This window comes from Podarcis muralis, chromosome 4 (genome assembly GCF_964188315.1).
Source record: "Podarcis muralis chromosome 4, rPodMur119.hap1.1, whole genome shotgun sequence".
Lineage (NCBI taxonomy): Eukaryota > Metazoa > Chordata > Lepidosauria > Squamata > Lacertidae > Podarcis > Podarcis muralis.
In genome coordinates, this window is record NC_135658.1 from 14,475,080 (window position 1) to 14,500,004 (window position 24,925).

Genomic DNA, 24,925 nt, shown 5'->3' on the forward strand with positions numbered 1-24,925 from the left:
CTTTATGTTGCTTTGCAACACCTTAAGCATTTTGTACATCGCCTTGGAGTGTGAAGATTAAAGGAAACAGTGCCCCCAAGAGTGGAGGGAGAACACAGGCTTATCCCTCCGTTTGCTCAATCTTCTTTTAAAGACATCCATGTTTGTAACTCTCACTACCCTCTTGTGGGAGTTAATTTGACAGCTGTGTGAAAATGTTCCTTTTCTTGGCTTCACTAGTAGCCAGCTTCAGATTGGTTTCTGCTCACCTGGGCTTCTCAGTTGCTTAGCTTCCACCGTTCTGGTTAAAAGAAAAACTGCTAGCTAGCACACAACATTTGAGCTGGCTTTTCCTTTCCGCTGGACAATGGGATTTGTGGCTTAAACAAAGCTCCTTCTACAAAGCGCTGCTCGGCTAAACTTGGCTGCTCTTTGCTGTAGTTAGGTACCTCATGAGAGGTAGATCCTGTTCCATATGAATACAAGGGGGAGGAGAGGACCTCTCAACATCCACAAACAACTTTGAGCATGAGAAACAGTGTAGGGCTGACCACCTGATTTTTTGAGCTGGCAGGGCTTAGGTCCCAAACTTGTAAGCACAGTCTTAAGCACAAATACTGTTTCTTTTGTGGAAGTTACCATCAAGGCTTGGACACGCAACCTATTTTCAATAGTTCAGGCATCCCTATAGAAGTGGAGGGAGGAATGTTCCCTCTAACATAGAAAAGCACCATTTGGAGAATTCCAGTCTGGTCTTCTCCCTAATACACAGCTTCAACAGTACCGCCCAGTCAAATTTTATTACCTCAATCTTGACAGGTCATTGGGCATAGCTGAACCAAAAAATAAAAAAGATGGCACAAGTGTGAAGTTGGCACAATTCAGGCATTCCCCCTTTAATGGCAAATTCACCCACCCCTATAGGGTTTAATCTGAGCACAGGACTTGATGAAACTGGATTTAGAAGACTAGCTGAGCCCTAAATGCAAACCATGTTCAGCTGTGTTTAAAAGTTGTCCACATATATCTCCACTAATGCAATGGACCAAGTTGCAAAAGCAGCCAAAATGTCAATCTCCACTCAGTGTTTCGAATCACATTTTACCTTGCAAAATGGCAACAAAAACCCCAAACAGACCCGCCCCCATCCCAACCCACCATTGTAGACCTTTATACTATAAACAGAGATTCTGTGGAAGATGCATTTTATTTGAAAATCCACCTTTTTTTTTTTTTTGCTAACGTACTTTTAAACATTTTAAACAAAAATAGAATCTGCGGAGACAATGCAGCAAGTATGCTTAATTCATGTACAGAATTGCTTTCATGCCTTTTGACTATCCTTCTTAAGGCCCCAGATGCCACCCAAACTGGTATGATTGTATTTACACAAAGCACCGATCAACAGTGCTGCTTCAAATTCTGCAGAAAAACTAAAAGGGTTCCTACAACATTGAAAGGCCAACCCCGCCAGGAAGTTCTCCTGCACAAGCCCCCCACCAGACCGGACTGAATGGAGCTTCTGCTGGGGAACCTGGTGGCTGGGGTTGTGCCCTTTAGTAAAGACACAACTTCTCTTCTGAGTTTTTATTCTATTTCACGATACATGATCATGGAGCTGGCACTAGCAAATAAAGAAGAAGAAAAGATCAAAGGCTTTTTTCCCACGTAATACCTCAGAAGTTTGTATCGGGGTTTGCTTGGTTTTTGTACAGAGAAGAAGGAAAGTCTTTAAAAATGAAAGCAATTCCTCACATTCATTTTGGAAAGGCCGTACGTCAAGTGTAAGATAAATGACATGCCAAGCACAAAGCAAGGAAAAAAGTTCATCCCAGAAGCACCAACATCTGGTCGAGAAATTCTGTGCTCCTCCCAACCAGTCAGCTGTTTTTCTCCCCCACCCCCACCCCTTGCCAAAATCCTTAACAGAACTAATTCCCATGGAGATTGGACAATTGGGTGTTTTCAGACCATTGAACGTACTCAGTGCTCTGTGTAGTTTGGGTGCGTTATTGGAGTGAAGATGCACTCTGAATCAGAATAGTTCTCGTGAATAAAAATGGGGAGAGAGGGAGGGAGGGAAGGGAGGAAAAAGAAACTCCAAAAGGGAGACATACTGTATACATCCACGCTCATTTCCCCGCAAAGGAGGCTTTGTGATACATTGTTACTTAAACTGATAATCATAAATAAATACAAACAATAATACATAAAGGAATGTCTATGCAAACGGAATATATAATTCTTTTTTTAAAAAGTTAAAACTTTCCATTATTGAGTCTAACATTTGCGATGACTGCAGAGAGGAGATGGCAGAATTAAAAGGGTGTTTTCGGATTTGATCCCCTAGAGAAAGTCGTTGGAGTTAACAGTAAGAGGATGCCCAGCTCTTCGTTCCAAGCGGCAGTTCCAGGTGCTTGTTGTACCCTTCGTGGCAAAATAAGAGGCTTCCTTTTGTGTGTGTGTGTGTTATTGACGGAGAGTGTTAAAACAGGTGGCGAGTTACTGACATGATTAGAAGTCACCAGGAAGGGGGAGAAAGAAAAAGAAAAACAGATCCCACACCAAAATTGTGGCAATTCTTGGTTTTATACCGAGAGTGCTGCGGGGGGTTCAAGGCTTCCCTATGTTGTTGGTGCTCCTACTGCTGTCGTGGGGCCTTGTGTGGTTTTACCAGGCCGTTCTAGTGAAGAGGAGAGCTGAGGCATCAGTTCTGATTTGGCTGGAAAGAAGGGTCTGTTGTCGAGCACGGGTCTTCCTGGAACTGTTCCTGTCCCACCCCTTCTGGTGCGGTTACATGAATTGTATCTGAGGAGACAAGAAAGGCATCCATTTTACGCGTTTGCACAACTAACCTGCCCTCCCCCTCCAATGTCCATTCACTGGCCATAGGTTCCAAGGTGGCAGACCAGGAATACAGAGATATACAGTGCTTCAGAATAACAAAGGTCAGACCATTTGGAAGCACTTCCTAATCGCATGTCGAATGTGCAGGTCTATTCCCATTTCCAGAGAGCCAGAGGGCACATTGGCAACGACTGCACTTGTATCGCCCTCTGGGGCGATAAGCAATTAAACTGTGGGCTGCAACCCTTGAGCTGCAGCCGAGAGGATGGGAAACTGCGGTCATAAAATTGGCGAAGGAATCTCAGGTCATTTCTTTAGGTGACAATAAAATGAACAGAAAACAGCATTATGGCAGTTGCAGAAGGGATTATGGATTTCTATATAGTAAGTCAAAGCACATCTCTCTTGAAAGAGAGCAGGGCTTTAGACCTAGGAGGCTATGCAAAAAACAAAACGAAACAAAGGTGTTGACAAGAAGTGGGGGGGAAAGGGAATGTACATTTTCTGGAGCATGAACATTCCAATAAATGGGAACGAATTATGCAATGACAGCCTGTCAATCCACTTGCCTTCTTCCCACAATGTGCTCACAGTTGCAGGGCTAGTGAAGATTCTGTTCTGGAGAATGTGAGGTTCAGTTATTTCACATGGGAAAAGAGGGTTGGGGTGCATGAGAAGTCTAGAGTTAAGGGCAGAGAACCTGTATCCTCTCCAGATGCTGGTGGACTACCTCTAGGTTGGATTACTGCAACACATTATATGTAGGGCTGCCTCTGAAGACGGTTTGGAACCTTCAGCTGGTGCACAATCTGGTGGCCAGCTTACTCACCAGGCAAGGCAGTTTGAGCAGGATTACACCAATCCTGGTCCAACTGCATTGGCTGTCAATGAGTTTCCAGGCCCAATTCAAAGTGCTGGTTTTGACATATAAAGCCCTAAACAGCTCAGGACCACAATACCTCAAGGACTGCCTCTCCCCATATGAACCATATGGACCCTGAGACCATCATCTGAGGCCCTTCTTCATGTGCCTTATCCACAAGAGGTCTGGAGGGTGGCAACATGAGAACTGGCCTTTTCTGCAGTGGCTCCCTGTTTGTGGAATGCTCTCCCCAGGGAGGCTCGCCTGACATCTTCATTATGTACCTTTAAGCACCAGGTGAAAATGTTTCTTGTCAACCCGGCCTTTTTAAAGGTGATTGTGGGAGGGGGGCTATGAGTTTTTGTTTTTTATTATGCATTCTCATTTTGTATTTCTCTGTTGTGAACCGCCCTGGGATCTTTGGATGAAGGGTGGTATAATAATAATAATAATAATAATAATAATAATAATAATAATAATAATCTCTTGCATCCCACATTAGCAGCCGTGGTTTACAGCAGGTCACAGAATAACAACATGCAAATTTACAAAGCCCCAGACTGTGCCATTTTAATGTGAGGATGAATATTGCTAGGGACGTTAGCAAACGAGGCATTATCCGAGCTTGCAGTGCCCCCAGAGTTAACATGCAATACCTAAATTGTCCTATAAGAAATCCTGGAGGGAGAGCTCTGCAAAAGGATCCTTCCCTGAAGCTCTGTGTGGACTCTGAGTGGATGGGCTGGATGCTGCAGACAGCTGGGAAAGAAGATGTCAGAGAAGGAAAGAGAAAAAGAAGGCCTCAATGACAGAAATATGAAGGCAGAAAATGTAGGGATGGAGAGGAGGGCTTAAGAAAGGTAGTTAGGACTGAAGTGGGCTGGTTAAAAAGAAAAGGTCTGATTGCATGCTAAGTTGAAATCTGCCCCAATGGTATGACAGATGTAGACTACCTATAGGCGAAGGTGAATTTCTGGCATGTGACTGGCAGAAATCACCAGCACTTTATCCAGAGGTATGGCAATGGTCTCCAATAGTTACCAGTCCCAACTAGGCACAACAGAGTGTGTTTCTGCAAACAGCAGAAGCTAGACCTGAAGTTAGCTTTCAAAACAACCTATGACAACCAGGCCTCACTTAACACTTATTTACATTCCATGGATGGCCAACGTGCAGCATGAGGTGCCAAAAGCTGCATAAGCAGCAGAAAGAGGGCCGCATGAGTCTAGCTATAGATCCTTATGTTCTCTTGAGAAATATACGTACCTGTATTAACATTAACCATGTAAAATACCATACAAACACTTGTTCACTGTTAACTGCTGTGGTCTTACACTTTCTCTGGTACAGGGGGAAAGTAAGGCTTGAAGGATAGAAGTGGCTTGCAAGGGATGAGTTTGACAAACATGGGCCAAGCTAGACTTTCACAGCCAAGTACTCTGTTCCTTGAACAGCAGCAACACATTCTGCATGGGCACACTTTTTAAGAAAAGAAAACCTTATTTCCAGTAATGGTTACATGGCGTAATTGAGCGGGGAGGAGAAGCCTAGTGTTAGAAAGTGAAATCCACTGGGCAGCCTGACACATGCATGAAGCAGCCCTTTGTATCCAAGCCCAGGACTCTCTTTATTAAGAGCATAACATTAGATCATAAGAAGACCCTGCTGGAGGAGGCCAAAGACCCATCTAGTCCAGCATCCTGGGCTCACAGTAGCCAACCAATGCCCATGCGAAGCCCACATACAGGACCCGCGTACAAGAGCACTCCAACTGGCAATTCCTAGCAACAGGTTCTCAGAGACGCATTACCTCCAACAGCGGAGGCAGAACACAGTCATCATGGCTAGTAGCCACTGACAACTTGATCCTGCATAATTTTGCCTAATCCCTCTCTGAAGCCATCCAGAGTTGGTGGCCGTCTCCACTTCCTGTGGGAGCAAATTCCATAGCTCTACTATGCTCTGTGTATTTTTGTTTTGTTCTTCCGGAATGTTCTCTCCCCACGCCCAAACAATTCAGTTTCCTCAATTTGCTTGGATCAACACAGAACGGCAAACATCCACCAGAGGGAGAGTCAAATGCAGCTGACAGATGGGTAAGTTCTTTCTGTTTTGTTAGTGCACATTCCTGCACAAAGTGCAAGGGACTGCCTCCCCCCGGTCACATTTATCGCCCAAATGATCTGCACAGCATAAATGTGTGCAATTGCTTAACCTATACATCCCATAGCCGTTCACTGGCAGCATACTTGTTTTATGCAAGATGTAGTCTATTTGTCACGTACAGTTATTTTAAGATATGGCCACTTCATGGCCACTGCTCAGACCTGTTACCAAGCCCTCACCATCCAACTAGCCCCTTCCTAAATGTTTATGGCAGGTCTCCCAGCTGTGACCAAAGATGGCACATTGGAAAGGTCTTAATGACAGAAGAGGCAACTTCAGAGCTGTGGAGAAGATTTTCCAGTGCATTTCCAGTCTTTGGTGATGGCAATCCAATTTGATTATTTCAAATAGAAACACACGCGCACCCCCCGATTGATTTGTGTTTTTTTATATAAAATCAATTAATCAAACACATCTACTAGCCTTCTTTGAGACTGGGTAGCATTTTTTGGCTTCTCTTCGAAAGAATCAAATCGTATCAGCCACTCCCAAGGAAGTTATTATAATCAAAATCCTTGAACAATGATAATTATTCTTTTCTGAATGTAAGAAGTCGCCTCCCCTTTTGTACAGAGAGAGAATAATCACGGGAACAATCAGGTGCCATTTTCCACACATGAAAAAGGTGAGATGCAGCCCCTGACGCAGTCCTGGTTCACCCAGCACTCTAAATGTTTCAAGTGGTGAGAAGCCTCCTGGTGGCTACAGTAGCTGAAATATTTTAACAGTTGCTACAGCCACCTGTGAAGAAGCTCCTTCCAACCTTTGTGCCCCCTGCTCACCTCCAAGAGCACACCAAACAAGAGAGTTGACTTCCTTTTCCCTCTGTTGCTGCAACAGTTATGGAGCAACAAGCTCTCTATGGAGACCTGCTACAGTGGGAGCTGGTAGCTTGAGGATGGGGAAACTGGTGCTCCAGATGTTGGTGGACTACAGCTCCCATAATTCCTGGAGTCCAACATCTGGAGAGCCACATGCTCCCCATTTCTGCTGGCTGCTACAAGCCTCCTACCACATGGAAGCCAAATCAATGGACGCCTACATGAACTAGGGCTTGCCGTTTCTGAGTTTAAGGGACCATTGGCTAGACAAGGCAGAAACTAAATGTTGTTTTTTTCCTAGTAGGCGGTGTCTGGAGATGATTAAGTGGATATGGAAGAGGAAAGCAAAACTTATGTAGATGAATGAAGAGGAGGGAGGTTCCATGAATGGTCTCTTTCAGCTTCATGGCACTGATGGAAGTCGAGACTCATCCACTCAAGTTAGTTTTGCAACATGCTCAGTTCGTGTTATGTGGAAGGCACTCCCGCTCGTGCAGTTTTGCTAACAAAAGAGCTGCCAAGACCAACAGGTGACCAAAGGGGAGACGCTCTTTCAGAACCCTGAAGCAGGCGCTGGGTACACAATGCGCCTAGTGTGGAGGAACAGGGGGCAGAGCAAGAAGCCAAATACTGCCAGGGTTCAGAGCAGCAAACAGGCTCCCACAACGGGCCTTTGTTCCCTTTCCCAAGAAACGCTAATAAATCTGACATCAGCACAGTAAAGCAGAGTGTAAGGAGGAATGACAAACAGCTCCATCCAGCAGCAAACTCAGCAAGTGCCTCAATTAAAGGGTACATTTCCCAACATCTGGGGTTTCCAGAGGAAACCTATTTCCTCACCCATTATGTACACAGTTAAGATAAATCTAGACGTTCACAAAAGATGCATAGTGGAAACTGCTCTAAGACATGTCATCACTTCTGAATATGTGCCGGGGAAGAACAGCAGACGACATAATGCTTCCACTGTCTGGAACAAAACTACCAAGCAGGATTTGACCCAGGTCTTCTCCCTGATATACTAGGATTTTTATGAGTGGGTCCTTTACATATCAAATGTTCCCCAACAATGCTAGTACCTACTTGCATTCTGAAGTGGTAAAGTCCCATCTTCAGGAAGGCTTTCTAATTTATGCATCCAGCTGAACAGCCAAATTCTCATTCCCTGCTTACTGAGGAACATAGAGCTCCTCCCCCAAAGCTATTTTAGACTTGCAAGTGAAAGCCACTGCACCTTCCATTGCTTTAGGAAACTATGTAACAGACTCAAGGACACTGTAGGATTCAGCTTGTGACATCCCATCTCAATCTCAGGAATAACTCCCAAGAGTCAAACCTCACACTTTCTCACCAGGGAAGTACAGAAACCATGCCCTATAACCTAATATTTACTAAGAACTGGATGCATTCACGTAATACCTAGGTCAACATGAACAAATATACCTGTTTCTTTCAAAAGGGAAAACAACTATAAACATCCAAATCAGGGAACAGTTTGGGCCTCAGGGTATCAAACTTCCTTTCTTCCATCTCTATATATGTGCCACTACTTTTGGAGTTCTCGGCCAAGCACACCCCTTTAGTAACACACAATCTTTGTTCATTTTTACTGAACCAATAAGCTTTAGGTTGCTGTTCAACATATCATCAATAAATCACCAATGGGTGCAATCCACCAAACAGCCTTGATTCATTTTATGCAGGGTTACATCAGGGAATGTTCCATGGACAAACATCAATGAAGCAAAGTTTAGTGGCAGTGGCCAGCAGGCGTTTTCACTTGAAGTGCACCTGCTAGGAGGGTGAGTTGTGTCAAATATTTGTCAGTCCAATGGCTGGCAGATCTGAAAGACCTACATTAATGTCCTACACTCAACTTCCAAGTACGCACAGCTAAAGAGCCTGTACCCACCACTCTAGATTGTCTCAAATTCTGAATACGCTACATAAGCAGTAAAAGAGGAGCCACAGAGTACAGTGCAAATATAAGCGATGAAAATGGTGTGTGTGTGTGTGTGTGTGTGTGTGTGTGTGACAGAAAAAAGCAAGAAGTAGTTTAAAAGTTACAGCAGGCAAGACTCTATGATTAAATCTCTTGATTTCCATACTATAATAGAAAAAGGAGAACTGTATGTTCCACCAAGCAACATCCTACTGGAACAAGCTTGGGTCCTTTTGAGGGCAAATTTAGGGCTGATTTCAAAGGCGAAAAGTTCCCTGCAACAAATGAACAAGCATGACAATTGCACACACATCTCTTCTGCTGTGTACAAACGCAATGTGAACCCACAACTGGCCACTCCTTCCCAGAATGTGTACAAGCAGATAAACAACTGTATGTATGCCACCGACCAGTGCCTGCTACACTTGGCTAGCCTGTGGTTTTGTACGAAGTAGTACCATTAATGGAGGAAATTTGCCACTCCTGAAGTGGCACCTAGAAAAGCTACGTTTTATCTGCAGCCTTAATCAGACTTTCTTCCTATCACCTCTTCTCTCTTTAATAAAGATCTAGAACACCCCTGCTAAAAACAGTGCCACCTTGACACCTTAGCTTAGCTTTTCAACAGAAAACTGAACAGTACTATTTGCTGCCTACTCTTCTGATGCTGAACTCTGGCTCCCCTCAGTCCCGGTGAACATGGCCAGTGTTAGGAACCATGGGAGTTGTAGTCCAGAAACATGGGGAGGGGGACACCACAATGTTTGCCACTGCTAACTATGAAGAACTGCTGCTCCCTCTTCCTTACCATCCTCTGTCTCTTAATTCCTGAAAGCACTCTCTTCTAATGACAAGATGACTTCTCAAACTTTCCTTCAGCACCATCTCTTCCTGGACTATCCTCACCTTGCTTGCTAAGGGCCTTTTGGCACTGTTAGCTTTCCTCCATCCCATCTTCACCATTCCTATTTTGTCCTCTCCCTTATGTGTCCTTCCTTGGGGCTGCAAGTTTCCCGGGCTGAGCAGGCTTAACAGTTGAACTAAAGTAATGCACCACCTGACATGACCAAATATACACACAATGCTCTTGTTGACTAGCTTGTGAGCTGCCAGAAGCATATGGCTTTGTAGGCCAGTTCCACACCCACCTGGGCTCCCGATACAGGACCAAAAGGATTTGGAGGTCTCATGACAGGTTGGCTGTATATTAAGGTTGGTTGCGTCATTACTGGTACTCCTCCCATTTGGGATGGCTAAAAATCCAGAACAGCAAAGAATTAATTTCATGCACAGCTCTTTAAAAGAGACCACCACCAGAAATTGCCTCCAACTGTACAGTTTAGTTAGTGGCACTGTAAAGGAAATAATTAATGAAACATTTAAAAAAGCTTCCAGCAACCAAACATTGGGAACTTTTGGTCTGTGTTCTTATGTACCTTTCCACCCTTTTAGATAGGCTACTGCTTCACATTTCTACATCTAGTGTGATATACCAAGCTCTTTCACTTTATTCATTCCTGTACCAGGCTAAGATGTTTTCATTTTAAAAAGCTAAAGAGGAAATAAGACAGCAGCTATTAAAATCAACAAATATTTTAAGACCAGCCATTAAAACACCAACAGGCAAATTTAAAGTTTGCTCAGATAAAGTGTCTTAACCAAGGATCAGAAGACTGCAGAGGGGGCCAAATAGAAATTCATTTAGATTTCAAATGGTGGGTTGTTAAGGAGGCAATGATTTTCCACTTAGCCCTGAACACTTTAGAACTAATCTGTAGTTTAGCTTCCTGTTGCATTTAGCACAAGGCATGCCCAACATCTGAGGCTAATCTACAAGGGTGTCACCATAAAAAGGAGCTCTTTCAAACTTCCTAAGTTTCAAACAAACTCCATATTTTGCCTGGTAGGAGCCTCTTTATGTCTGCCAGAGGATTCTACATATGTTCTAGGATGGATACTGTTCCCATGTGGTGTTGGCCAAACCTGCTAGGCTTCATAATTGCTCTGTATGAACAGAATGCCCTTAGAACACACACTGTATGGCTGCACATTTGTGGGGTGGGGGAAGCTGTTTTTCAAGGAGCTCATTTCGCCCTTATAGTCTCATTGAGGAATGCTAAGGCTTTCTGGAACTTATTTTCAAAGTAGTCACTGTAACAGAAAATAGGTGGAAGTAAAGAACATTAAGTATTAGGGATTTTTTTTGTTTGGCGAAATGAAAAAGGTCAAAAAACAAACAAGTGGGGCAAAAATTAATCTGCCAGGTGTGTGGCATCTTGTTCAATGTATGTGTTGCAAGCACACACAGAAACCCAAAGGAGATGGAAAGAGCAATTATACTACAAGCTACGATAAAAGCGCTCCTAAAAATACTTCAAATGAATATAAACGTTTACTGACCATTCCATACCCCATCATTCCTGTTGGCGTTGTAGCAGGATAGGCCATGACAGGTGGTGCCTAATGAGAAAGAGACAACCTTAAGCTGCATGCAAATGGAAAAGGCTTCACAAACAGCAATGAAATGCTTTTGACTGTAAATATGAGCATCTCTGACAGCTGATCAATTGATATCTGATAGAACCAGAAACTGGCCACTGAGCATCATGGAAACATCCTTGAGGGTAAGCCATTAGAGTTTCTTTAGCTGAACATGGCTGCAAACGTACAAGGTAACACACTATATAGCTGGTGCCGAGTAAGTTGGGAGGGCATCACTTCAGGCCCAGGATTGCTTTACAGACAATGTGAACCTTGCATCCTGTATAATAATAATAATAAGATGCTTCCCCAAAACAAGAAGTCGAGTGCTGTCAAACAAACTTGATGGGCTTCATGCAACCAGTAGCTGAATCGTCAAGGAACACCCCAGGCTATAGCATAAAGCAAACAGCTGCCTGTCTGAACAGGAGCTGTTCTGAGTTTTCTAAAAAGGACCGGGTAAAAAGTTTGTTTCTGCTTACAGCATTTATAGGGAGTTTTAAAATTTGGCATGCTTCTATATGATGTAGGACTCGATGTTTGTTTTGGCATATCTTGTCAGCTGCCCTGGAGACTAATATGGAAGTATAAATAGTTCAAGAAGATATTTTACATTAATTCGCAAGTTGAAATCCCATTTTAACAAAGATATCACAGCCAAAAAGACCTCCCAGCATCTGAAGGGGACAGACTGGGGTGTTCTCCAGGTATTGTGATGCTTGACAGTAGGAGGGTAACTTATGAAGCTTACCACCTCCTCCAAACCACTGATACTTTTTTCAAAAAATCTGCAGTTCCATATGGAATACAACTATTACAGGAACTGGGCTTCTTGCTTGAAGTAACTACTTTGAAACTCTGCTCAAGCCCTCTGGCTTTGACACTCTTGCATCATACAGCAGAAGTCCTAGAAAGTGGAGGAATCTCTAAAAAATATGGCAAAGCAGAAAAATATAGACGCGCACAAGCAATCCTGGAACTTTTCCTATACAAACCCTCTGAGCTTAGGGACAAATAGAACAGCATTGTTTTGTATCATGCCCTTAATCTGTAAGAACTGTTTCCGTAGGAGATTTAACTCTCCAAAAACAATATTCCTACTCTGGGGTAGGGATGGGAAGAAAAGAACCATACAGTGTTTCAAAAATGTTAACTCCTTTGAACTGTAATAGCCACTGGACAATGGAATCCAACTTGCTATTGGCTAACATGGTTAATGAAATGACCATGATTAATATTCATACAGCCATTAAGCAATATATTATGCATATGCATACATATGGCCATACATTTGCTAGGCTTTTAGGAGCTGAAGGCTGGCTTAGGATTTCCCCACAATGAAAAGAATACAGGGAAAGACCAACAGTAACATGGAAGGAGAAACCAATTGGGCTAAACTGGGATCACTATAGTTAAGAGCTAAAGAATTAAAGTCGCTTAAGATTTTTGATGTAAAACAATACAGTTGCAATATCCACGTGTAAAGCAGATGGGGTGAACCACACACACGGTAGCTGTAAAAAAGTGGGAGTGAAGGAACACCCCACACAGTCAATTAATAAACTTACCTTAAAACATTTGGAAAACAAACCCATTAGTTACTTCATTCTTTAGCTCTTATTGACACAAGAGAAATTAGGTTGACTTGTCATTTTAACCACTGTTACTTGTCCTTTTAGTGCTGAAGGGAGATGCCACCCATCTTTGAAGGATAATTCAAAAATTCACAACCAAATGGGTGAGGATTTTCACTTGGTTTAGTATTTGGGGACGTATTGGTCTCTCCCTATTTGAAATCAAGTCTACAGATAGTGAATTGTGAAGTCGAACAGAAGCATGTGAAGTTTCATGCAGTTATTTCACACGCACAAATGCCTTTTTTTGTTTGATTTATTCACCAAATGCATTTTTTAAAAAGGCAATACAGACACACGCACCAGCTATCTTGCAGCAAATGGCAGAGTTTAAAGCAAGAAAAATCATCTTAGTATTTTTCCATGCCATCATTGGAGAAAAGAGGCCCACAGAACACCTTGAGATCTGGATAAGCTAGATAGAAGCTGCTCAAGGTTGTCATCATGCCCAAAGATCTTAACTCAAGAGAAAAAAAGTGTGGAATAGCAGGATTATGAGATTCTGCTGTAGTGGTTAATATCAGCATGCCAGTTTTGATTGCAAAAAAGAAAAAAAAAAGGCTGCAGGTTTTGTTCACTTACGTATTGTGGAAAATGCATGCCATTCTGTTTTCCCCCGGAAGAACAATTACATAATGCAATAACACTGGATTAGAAATGAGTACTTACACAACAGAATATACACACAGAGCATTTTAGTCAAAAAGTGAGTTTAAACCCCTCCCCAAAATATAATTTTTGTAATCCAAAGCCACTTAAGCATCTGGTAAAAAGGACACAGACAAGGTTGACGAAGCCACAACACGACCTCTGCATTTGTACATGTTTTTCACATGCTTTGTGTTGGCAAGTTTTCCATAAATACTGGAATCTACCAGTACCAATTAAAGGGAAAGCACTCACAAGGGAACCAGAACAGGACAAACAGAGTTAAGGCAGAGGATGAATGGAAGTGAGTTAGTCCTTCCTATTCTAACAGCTCATGAAAACTGTTTAGGAATCTCATATTTTCAGGTGAGACTTATCAGACAGGAGCTGTGTCACAAGGCAGTTCAGCACAGCTCCTAAAAGGAATTTATTAAACATTTAGAAGCAACCGTCTCCAGGAATGAAAAGTGGGACTCTGAATCAGATTTCCCTTACAAGGCTAGTGCATGGGCTGGAACATTTGCTGGAGAGGTCTGGAGGGAAGGACAGGGTACTCAAGCCGCCCCTCCTTTTACGAGTGTCTTTCTCCCAAGTAGTTTATAAAGGTTACAGCTAACGTTGGGTGGGAAAGTGGCATTTGAAGGTCATTGTCAAATGACCATTATCTCAAAACACACATGGCTGGAATGGTGCCCAGTTCAGTCACTAAGTTCCCATTTTAAAGCACAAAAATAGTAGCACAGGCAGGCCAGAATGTCTAGCAGTTAGCACATGCTTAATTCATAGCAGTGTAGATGGCCTTACGCATTTGATCCTGATTGTATTAGAGGCAAAAAGCTGTTCTCTGTAGCTTTTAACACTAGCCCTCCTTCGACAGTTATCCTCTCCTGTCACACATGCCTGCCCAGAGTTGTAGTATTTATTACTTGAAAAGCCACATATACCTACTGGTAAATGATTATGAGCCACCACTTCCAAGCATGTTAAAAAAATACACCAGGCTAGCAACCGTCACCTATTATTATTTTCCTGCAGGCAAGTCAACAGCAAGAAGGCAACTGATCGAACACATGAGGCATCTCTTTCCAATTTCTCTTAACAAGTTATATGACAATACAGGCAGCATCGGACATGAAGTTTTTGCTCCCTGCCTTGCTTTCAGTCACACCATATCTTATTAGTACAATTCAAATCCTCCTTTGTGGCTTTTGTGCCATCACATGGATCTGCAGAAGTCACAGCTTGGAACCTTTTAGAGCACTTTTGGGATGTGGAGGGCTCCTGCCCCTGCAAGTCCTTTATGACCTACTGAGACTACAATTGTTTCTCTTTTAAGAGATTGCTCAGGCTTCAAGGAACAATGCGCCTCAAAATACACAGCTTCTGGTGAAGGCTTAATATCCAACATAGGTCTCCTTTCACAGGGCTTATGATTAAATAACACTTTAAATTATGATGCTTCCCTCATTAGAATATACCTTTATTAAAAGTCAGCATGGTGCAGTGGATTGGGCATTGACTTGGCACCAGGAGACCTGGGTTCAAATCCAGAGTCAACAAAAATCACTGGCTGACTTCGCACAAAACCAGTCTCTCTCTCAGTGCAACCTCTCTCACAAACTTTGTTCTTGATTTAAATCATCTTTCCTGGCTTCCTAATACATGTTTCATAAAGCTGTGAACAAGTGCTGGGGCTGAGCATTCCTTCTTCACTCATCCCCCTTTTGATGGCTCCAGTGCTTCATTCCTTGCTTGTACTAAGCCAGACTTCCCCATTTCACCTGAGCTATTTCCTGGCTTCATATGAACCAGGGGTAAGGAACCTCAGGCCCAGAGGCCAAATGTGGCCATGTCCCTCAAATGTGGTCCTGCTCTGCACCTTCTTCAGGCGATTCCACATGGCTGCAATGTATCCTTCAACTAGGATAATGATTCTTGCCTGCGTGCATGTGTAGAAACCTCTGGCGTTTACACAGGCTAGATTCCAGTTATGGTACTAACGGAATAGTCATATATGTTGCTCCGCCTACTTTTGCCTCTGGCTCCACCTACCACTGACATGCAGGCCCTTGAAAGTTGCCCACCAGAGAATGTTGCCTCCGTTCCATCCCTGATATAATCAATGGTTAAAATTCATCTCAACCCCTTTTGTGTATGCTTATATTGAAGTATCATAGTGGTGAGATAAATGGATTAAAACTTCAACCTGTTTCGAGTATGGCAGTCCAGGTTAGATACACATTTTTCTGTGCAATTGTCATGAGGCTGTCGATGCCATGAGACCTTTACATCACTCAAGGATACTATATGAGCACAGTATGTTTGAGTCCCCAGGTTGCTAACCTTAAAACACAAACCTGACACCACTGGGATGACTCTAGCCAATAAATATCCAATTAAATATCACCTAAATGAAACATGTCAGGTTGTTTTAGGCTCCCACAGTAAGTTCTAAGATTCTCTGCCTCTCCTGACAAAATTCCTATAGTCCTCCTACACTTTCACAGTGTATTTTGAGCTGCTGGAATCCTTTCAATATGCCTACAGCAACTGCTTACCATTGTTGGAGTGTTCCATGCTGTTGTTGGTGCAACTTTGGGTTGCCAGTTGGAGCCTCCAGTTAGTTTCTTTTCTCCCGGCTGTGTCCAGTTCACATCACTTAAAAGAAAAAAGAAAAGAAAAAAGAAAAGAAAGATCTTAAATCCAGGGGATGGAGGGGAATCTAGCTGCCTTTCTTGCAGACACGTTTAAAAATAAATGAAGTTTAAACAAGGTTAGAGCAATATTTCTCATCCTGAAACCATGTACCTCAACATCTCCCTGTTCAAGCCTCCAAAAATAGATAAAAATGAAGGCAAATACTATCCATTTATGCACACCACTCTAGAGACACCAGCAGCACACAATTGGCTCAAGCCTCACATAAATAGGCCAAAGGGGCCAAGTCTAAGGCAAACATGCAGAAAGAAGCAAGAGAGCAGGCAAAGAGAGTGTACAGTCCCTGGATAATTGGACTTGGGTACCTAGAAGTCTGTAATCTGGAGGTGAACTGATTCATTGCAAGATATGGATAGATAAGATTAATTGTTCATATACAGCTTCCCTCATCAGAGTTCTCCTGCTCCCACCCCCTTCAAAGACATTTGCTATCCTACTCAGAAATGGAAAACCTGGGAGAGGAAAGGGGCAGTGTTACACCCTCACTGCCAGGTTCATCTCAAGAACCTTAGTCTGCATTTGCTGTACAAAATTGCTGCAAAGATGTGCTCAATGGGTTAAAACACCTGCACTGCTGCAATGAGAAATACTCACTTTTTAGTTGTTCCATTTCCAATGCCCAGATCTGTTACAAAGCAAGAAATAAACAATTGGAAGCTGTCCATTCACTTATTTCAATTATCCAAAGAGTTGGTACTGTAAACTTTACATAAGCTATACTTACTGCCCACAAGATTGGCTAAAGATGAATCCAGATCATCCAACACTAACTTGTTAGGTGGACCTTTTGAAGTTGGAAGACTCTGGTTTTGAGAGGCCACTGTCGGTTTTAGGAGTCCACCTAATTCATCAAACCCTTTAAGAAAAGCCAAGTAGTATTAAATGCAATGGAATCCATATCAACGTAGCATGAGACATCTTAAAATCAGTATTTTTAAAGTCTAAATGGTATAAAGCTGCAATTGTTGTTACTGTTATTTTGCAGTGAAGAAATGGAAAATCCATACATTCAGTACCCAAGATCCAAACATAAATTGTAAGAGCACTGGCAGCAGCAGGAAAACACTGATTGATTGATTGCATTTATATGCTGTCTTTCTGCCACAGAAGTCAAGGCAAAGTTGGTGGCCTTTTCAGGGCCCTGGCCTAGTCTTCCTTGCTGTTTCAGTAAAATGTCTCAAGCAACAATACAGATTTATTGTAGCGTAAGCTTTTGTGGATGAGAAACTACTTTATCAGATTTCTGAAAAGGTTGAGGCATCATAGGAAGTTGTCCATGAAAGCTTAATCCAAAACAAATGTGTTAACCCTTTTTAACAAGCCAAAAGATCCAAACAGCTTTTTAAAGGCTGGCACCAAATGTTCCATCAGCCAGTGCGATTTTTGCACATCTTTGAGCAGTATTTAAAAAAGGGTACTTTAAAAAGAAAGAAAGGAAGACCTACCACCAGAATCCAAAGGTACATTTGAAGTTTTGTTGCCAAACACAGACTCAAAGTCAACATTAAGGCCTGCTGAGGGCTGCGATGGAGCAACAGGAGACTGGGTGAACCCTACAAACAAGACATTTAAAAAGAGCTTATTTATATGCAGTATGTGAACTCTCAACTTGCATGTAAGTAGCAGCTCTATAGCCATAAAAGGATTATGGGCATTCAGACATTGAAAAGGAGCCTGCAAAGAAAGCTTTCTTTGCAGAACTGCATGTTACTGCAACTGGAGAGGAATAACCCATGAGGCAAGAACTGATGGACTCAAGTTTGCATGTTGCATATAGGCAAGGAGCAACAACACCTCCCCCCCCCCTGCAAAAAAAAGACACTGGAGTAGGCTTCACAGCAAGAATTCTGCAGTACTAGTAAGCCTTTTCAGTTTCAGCCCTTTAAGGCAGAATTTTTCAAAACAAGATGGCCTGGTGCAGTTATTCAATTTTGCCACTGCTATACTATCTGAGAGCAGATTTAGTTTGAAGCGATAATAGACTCCTAGTTTCCTATTTCAGTTCACTACTTGCAAAATTGTCACCTCTGGGATGCAGCTGTATTCAAAATCACTCACTGGTGCTCCCAACTTTACCCCCTACCCCCCCCCCATTTTCAGACATTTTCCCAGGCACATAAATTGCTACATCCCAAACATATCAATGGGACTTAGGACCTACATATCACCTACTTTAATCCTGAGGATTCTGAATAAAATGCCCATTAGCACAGTCAGGCACGTGTTTTAAAATTCATTTCCACCTGGCACCAATATGACCTATTTTGCTTTTTAGAGACTTGAGAACTTCTTGCTAAAATGGATAGGTTTTTTTTAAAAAAAATCATGTAGTTGCAGTATTACATGAATGCTTATGGCGACTTCAGCACTGAAAGCAACTCGGTAGTTTGACATGTAGCAGCTACCAGTTTCTTCAGGCAGAATGCTAAAGCTGCATATAGCACCAGGTTTCCTCATTCTATTACGAGACACTATACTGCTAAAATCCTGTACAGACTGTCTGCTCCAGAAGGCTCCCCTAATCAGATCAGTACCATGCAACAGAAGAAATGGGAAACATAAAGGTGGACTAAGGTGGCAAGGGATTGAAATACACATTTATTATATAAACATATGGTCCTTTCAACATCTTGTATAGTGTGAGCAACTCTGGTTGCTCCCCCAGCCTAGTTTATAAAGCTGTAGATAGCACAGAAGAGAGGCACTAAAGTCATTACAGGATGCAGCATTTTTCCCTACAAAGGAAAACTGAAGACAGTTTAGAAGAAACAACAGGGGCACAATAGAATTTAATAGTGATGAACAGTATTGACCAGCAGAACACTGGAAGTTAGGCACTGACTATAGCATGAGAGGCAGCCAGTGAAATTTCAGCAGATTCAGGATAAAAGGCAAAACACAACAGAATTTGTTATAACAAGACAGTTCAGTTCTCATTACAGTGGTGCCTCGCAAGACGAAATTAATTCGTTCCACGAGTTTTGTCGTCTTGCGATTTTTTTCGTCTTGCGAAGCACGGTGTCGGGAAAGTTTTGGAAAAGCTCCAAAAATCACCAAAGTCTTTAAAAACCTCAAAAAAGGTTCTATGAGTTGCTCCTCGAAGTCAAGTCGCAACTGTATTAACGGTGTTAAGAAAAAGGAAACAAACTTGCAAGACGTTTCCGTCTTATGAAGCAAGCCCATAGGGAAAATCGTCTTGCGAAGCAGCTCAAAAAACAAAAAACCCTTTCGTCTAGCGAGTTTTTTGTCTTGCGAGGCATTCGTCTTGCGAGGTACCACTGTACTGGCTATCGATAATCAAGACAGAAATGGATCAAACTTCAATGAGGAACAAGGGGAGGTCATCACTACCACGCTCTTGCTTGTGAGCATCCCAAGATGGACTTGATGGACCTTTGATCTGATCCAAATGGTCCTTAAGTTCTCAAGACTGGCACATGTATTACGCTAGCACTGTGATGGCTAAATCAAAAACAGCACTGGGCACTGTTCCACAAGGAAACTTGTTGCACTAAGTACAGTTGGCCCATTTCAGAGAGAGCAGTGCATGCTTGCAAGGACAAGGACACGGACACGGACAAGGACAAGGATAAGGATAAGGACAAGGACAAGGACAAGGACACACACACACACACACACACACACACACACAACTTAATGTGCCTGTTTTGTGCAATATGCCTGTTTTATGGGATCAATGTTTGCAAAGTTCTTATAATTAAAGCTAAAACATTTCCAGGAAAAAAGAAAATAAAGACAGTGGCTTTAAGTTATAATGTCATGCTGGGTGCTTTAGAAGCGCACCCGCCAAATCGCTGTCAATTGCCACTCATTTCAATCTGTGATTTTCCACGACCAAAAAGTGATACAGTGGAAAACTGATTAAAGCAGTCTTTAGATTTGCAACCTTTTCAGCAAGGACAGGCTAAGTTATTTTAAAAAACAAGCTGGACCCATTTTGATGCATCAGTTTTGGAATTATTTTTAAGTATTGATCAGCTAATGAAATGCATACAACTCTCCAGCTTGCTTACAAAATGAAATGGGCATGTCTGCATAATTTTACCCAAGTTTACATAATTAAACCAAGTTCCTGGGCTTCAAAAGCCTCTTACCTACCTCCAAATAGGCCAGCTACAGTTGAGGGCTCACTGCGGAAATGGGAAGCGTTAGGAGGATAAGCTTGAGGACCACAAAAAGAATCTGATAAAGGCATAGGAAGCAGAAGAGCAAAGAAGGAACAGTTACAGAAAGAAAGGAACAGGACACTCTTATCTGCTTAACCAATTATTTGGACACTAAGTTAAGACAACAACTACGTGACCTATAACACACACACAAGCAATCTAGCAACAACTTCTAAAAAAAGGGAAGATTTTACACTATCTAAAGACAGGGGGGGGGGACATCATCAAATGCCATGTTTTACACCTCTGAAAACAAGCAAGTGTAAAACCCTCAAGGCATTTGTATTATACCTGAAGTAAAGTGACAGAGCTGAAAAGTGGATGCATATTTGGTTTCCACAAAGGGGTTTGATTCAGTAAATGGATTGAAGCGATCTAGAGAACCAGAAAGAGTTAAATCGAAAGTCATACGATGACATGGTAATCTTAGAATTTACGCTTCTGGAGGTCAAATTGTGCCACATCTAGCTTGGAATGGAAACTCCATGCGGCCAAGAGTACATAGCTGGACATAAAGATTACCCCATGGACTGCATACTACACACAATAGGTAGGGCAACTCTATATGTGGCTCATTTAGATGAGCAACACTGTAGTTGATATGCCTGTAGCAAAGGCTTGCCTGCTTTTAGGGGGGAACTGTCCCCAATTCAGTAACCTCTGGGTGTTGTTTTTGTTGTTGTTTTACAAATATTAGATAAAATATTATAAATATTATATTATAAAATAAAACAATAAAGCTGGGAAGGAATATAAAGTCTCCTCTCTCCACCCTCAATCCCTAAGTAGTTGCCCATCTGAATTTACACAGCTACCACTGCACTACATTCTGTAGGTCATGTATTTACAACTGGGAAGGGAACTCAAACTCTTTTCTCTCTTTTGAAAATCCTAAATTTGCTCTGATAGTTAAGAGAAAGGGAAAAGCCAGTCAGATGGTACATTACCAACGAACATCTCATGAGTTGGTGTCCTAGAAGTGTAAGTGGGTAGTACGTCAGAAGAGACAGAGAGGTGATCGCTAGATTTTGTGAGGAAAGGATTTAGGCTTGGAACAGCATCATCAACAGCGTCAGCAGTAGAAGTGAAAGGATCTGTGCAGTCCAAGCAGAGCAAGAAGGAGAAGAAGAGGAAAGGGGGTGGGGGACCAGGTTAGCTGTGCATTAGTAATCAGGAACGGCATAAGCAGTTCTGTAAGTCAGTTTTGCTTTAAGAGTGTCAGTTTGCATTTTCCCCCAACACCTACATAAATGGCTTATTGGCAAGAGGTAACAGGCATTCTCTAAGTTATCTTGATTCAGGTATTTCCTGAAAAGGACACTTGTCTTAATACTCTGGTCTCTGGAAGTCAGAATCCACCTACAACATACTGCACAACACCTTTGATATAGAAGAATCCCTTCAGTGCAGCACCTCTAACTTGGATCATCCACCCCCAGCCCCTGGGCTTTCCCCAAGATTTGCCATGAGCCCTCACTATGCCCATACAATTTCCTTTCTTAAATGCCTTTTTATCTCTAAAAAAAAAAACCTTGCTGTTTTGACTTCTGGACTCAGTTCATACACCACGGTAAACCATAGTATACCTGAAGGAGCGTCTCCACCCCCATCGTTCAGCCTGGACACTGAGATCCAGTGCCGAGGGCCTTCTGGCGGTTCCCTCATTGCGAGAAATAAGGTTACAGGGAACCAGGCAGAGGGCCTTCTTGGTAGTGGCGCCTGCCCTGTGGAACGCCCTCCCAGCAGATGTCAAAGCAATAAACAACTATTTTACTTTTAAAAGTCATCTAAACAAAACACAACTGGTAAGTCAAGAACAAACCTTGATTTAACATTGCGGTTTGTAGCAAAGCAAGCCACCATCTCTGGTATGGAAGCAACACTAAGGGGTCATGGTTTGCTGCTCCTGCATGCACTAGGGGAGGAGCAAAGAAGACGCCACCTGCCCATTCATGGTAAACTATTAACTATGGTTTAACATGGTGTGATAAAGCTGCTAGAGAATTAATATTTAGGCTAAAGTCATGCAGCCCTCACTCAGTTCAAAACACATGTGATGGCACAGGCTGCAGCCTACACTATGAGAAGGAGGAGAGTAACTCGGCTAACCCAACCTCTCCTTTGGTCTTCACTGCTATAACTAAGCGGATTTTTTTTTATCCCTGATTGCCTCTGGAACAGCTCTCTTTACTAGATAGGATGGTGAGGAAATTAGGTGTGGGATGAACAAGACTGCAGACAAAACAAGACATCAGACCAAAAAAAAAAAAAAAAAAAAAAAAAAGCAGTTTGTACTAAAGGTTTTCTGTAAGGCAGTAATTTAGAGGTTTTTTTCTAATCAGTCAACCAGAAGACCGAATAAACATATAAGCAAATACATCCAGCTAAACCTTGTCTAAACTATTTCCCTGTTCAGTGTGTAGCAGTAAAGCTGTTTCCAGCCTGCTCTGTTCAGTTTCTGGAGTCTTACCGCAGCCCTCTCCATTTTGTCTTATTTCTGACTGAAGCCTTAAATTGGCCAAGCGTGCTCCAACTCTAACCAACCCACTCAAACTTGCTTCCACTCTCCTTCAAACTCTTGGTCAATCATAAGGGTACAGTGGTGCCCCACAAGACGAATGCCTCGCAAGACGGAAAACCCGCTAGACGAAAGGGTTTTCCGTTTTTGAGTTGCTTCGCAAGACGATTTTCCCTATGGGCTTGTTTCGCAAGACGAAAACGTCTTGCAAGTCTTGCGATTTTTTTTCGCTTTCCCCCACCTTTTTCTAAGCCGCTAAGCTGCTAATAGCCTTTTAGCAGCTAAGCCTTTAATAGCCGCTAAACCGCTAATAGCACTGATCCGCTAAGCCGCTAATAGGGTTGCTTCGCAAGACGAAAAAACCGCTAGACGAAGAGAATCGCGGAACAGATTCTTTTCGTCTTGCGAGGCACCACTGTAGTAGAGTTTTGTTTAAATTTCTGTTTCCCATAATTTGTTACGTTTCTTTCTTCCCTCACATTTCTGTTTCCTGGGCTGTACTTTAACTTCCAGGTCAGAACCACCTCTCAAAACAATTTTCTGATACCCCCAAAACAAGATGTAAAACAGCTGAGAAATTTACTTCCTGCACAATGGTAATGAAAAACAAATTGCCAATCACAGCTATAGGACAGGGGTGCGAAACCTCAGGCCTGGAGGACAAATGTAGCGTTCTGGGCCTCTCTCCTCAGTCCTCAGGACTCTGTCCATGCTGTGCCACCCCACCACGCCTCTGCTACACCCTCCTCAAATACTTTTGCCTGGCTGAAAAGTGGTCATGAACTGTGATGATGTTTGCTGAGATGAAGAGATGTGAGCATACACAAAGAAACCTTTTTGTGGCTATTGCAGCTGACTGCACAATGGCAAGAGCCACATTTGTCGGCCCGCCCACTGCTGCTTCTGGCCCCACGAAGGTTGTCCATGACAGAATATGGCCCTTGGGCTCAAAAGATTTCCCACTCCTGCTGTACGGATTACATTTAAGTAGAACTTATTTATCAAGTGATTAAAAAAAAGGGGGGGGGGGAGAAGCCTAAACGTGGTCTACCATCTTCTGAAAGAAAAACCCTGAAAAGCAGGCTTACATTCTTCATACAGAAAATTCTACCCATTTCTAAATAATTCTAGTTAACATCTTCAGCAAGGATTTGTCCACAAAAACAGAATATGCTTATTCTACTTCAGCAACCACAAGCATGAACGAAGCTACCAGAAAAACATGTCTATCATCTTGCCTGGCCCTCCGCTATCCCACAAAATATTTTGCGGCCAGAGTAAGAGAGTGCAAGGCTGTCAAAGCTATGAACAAGAAAGGACAAGTATTAAAGGCAACTTGGCCAAATTACTGCATATACTTCCGGGGGAGGGGGCAGAGGACATGATAGAAGGTGCATTGCTACAAGAAGGCTCGTTTGAGGGAATGAAGCCCCAACATGAGCAACTTTGCCTAGTAGACAGATGCCTTGACCATGGTTTTAATTTTGGAAAGGCAGCATACAAATAAAATGATTGATTGATATTACACTGGGGGGGGGGGGGGAGGTGTTGAGGTATTACCCAACGTATTAAATGGCTTAATTTAATCTGAATGGCTTAAGCAACTGAAAAGTGCAACACGGTAGGTCACATCTTATGCATGTTTGACTTGTGTGATTTTAGCCATACACACATGAAGGCAGGCTTGTTGAAACTGCGCAAGTTAAATCCAGAGAAGGTGGAGAGCTCTTTTGTGTCAGGGGTTGCCCAGCATGTAAGGAGCTTCTAAGCTGTCTGCCTTTGGAGGCAAGGCCTGTGCAATGCACCAGCTCTGGGATGTTCACGTAAGATTTTACAGGAAATCAGATGGCCCTGCAAGCATTTCAAATTAGTGTTTACAGAGCAAAGGTGAATCATTCTGATACTCTGGACTTCGCTCCATAGTCCAGACTTACCTGAAATCAAGGCTCACAATAACTCACAATGACTACAAAGATACAACTATGATTGGACCTAAACAGGAAGTTACGCTATGTGCTATGATACACCATGTTTTGTTTCCGATCCTTCAAAATACGGTGTGAAGAATTATCTGCCCAGACATTTTTTAAAAAAATCTTTTTACCTATTTTAATAAGGCAGG

At 42.6% G+C, this 24,925-nt stretch overlaps 1 protein-coding gene across 10 annotated transcripts in view; it reads right to left on the reverse strand.

Annotated features, from left to right (window-relative positions):
• Positions 1 to 1,167: 1,167 nt before the first annotated feature.
• PICALM (phosphatidylinositol binding clathrin assembly protein) overlaps positions 1,168 to 24,925 on the reverse strand; it is a 63,672-nt gene continuing 39,914 nt past the window's right edge. For 2 of the 10 annotated variants that reach the window (XM_028725999.2, XM_028726007.2), the window contains 12 exons: positions 21,233 to 21,379; positions 20,577 to 20,660; positions 20,218 to 20,301; positions 17,544 to 17,651; positions 16,823 to 16,954; positions 16,693 to 16,723; positions 15,939 to 16,038; positions 13,315 to 13,338; positions 11,018 to 11,077; positions 9,766 to 9,870; positions 4,345 to 4,447; positions 1,168 to 2,787 (listed from right to left, as the gene is read on the reverse strand). In XM_028725999.2, the coding sequence (XP_028581832.2) occupies positions 4,355 to 4,447; positions 9,766 to 9,870; positions 11,018 to 11,077; positions 13,315 to 13,338; positions 15,939 to 16,038; positions 16,693 to 16,723; positions 16,823 to 16,954; positions 17,544 to 17,651; positions 20,218 to 20,301; positions 20,577 to 20,660; positions 21,233 to 21,379 (968 nt within the window). In that variant the 3' untranslated portion in view covers positions 1,168 to 2,787; positions 4,345 to 4,354. The remainder of the gene's footprint in view (positions 2,788 to 4,344; positions 4,448 to 9,765; positions 9,871 to 11,017; positions 11,078 to 13,314; positions 13,339 to 15,938; positions 16,039 to 16,692; positions 16,724 to 16,822; positions 16,955 to 17,543; positions 17,652 to 20,217; positions 20,302 to 20,576; positions 20,661 to 21,232; positions 21,380 to 24,925) is intronic. The other 8 variants (XM_028726000.2, XM_028726002.2, XM_028726001.2 and 5 more) reach the window with 8 other exon arrangements.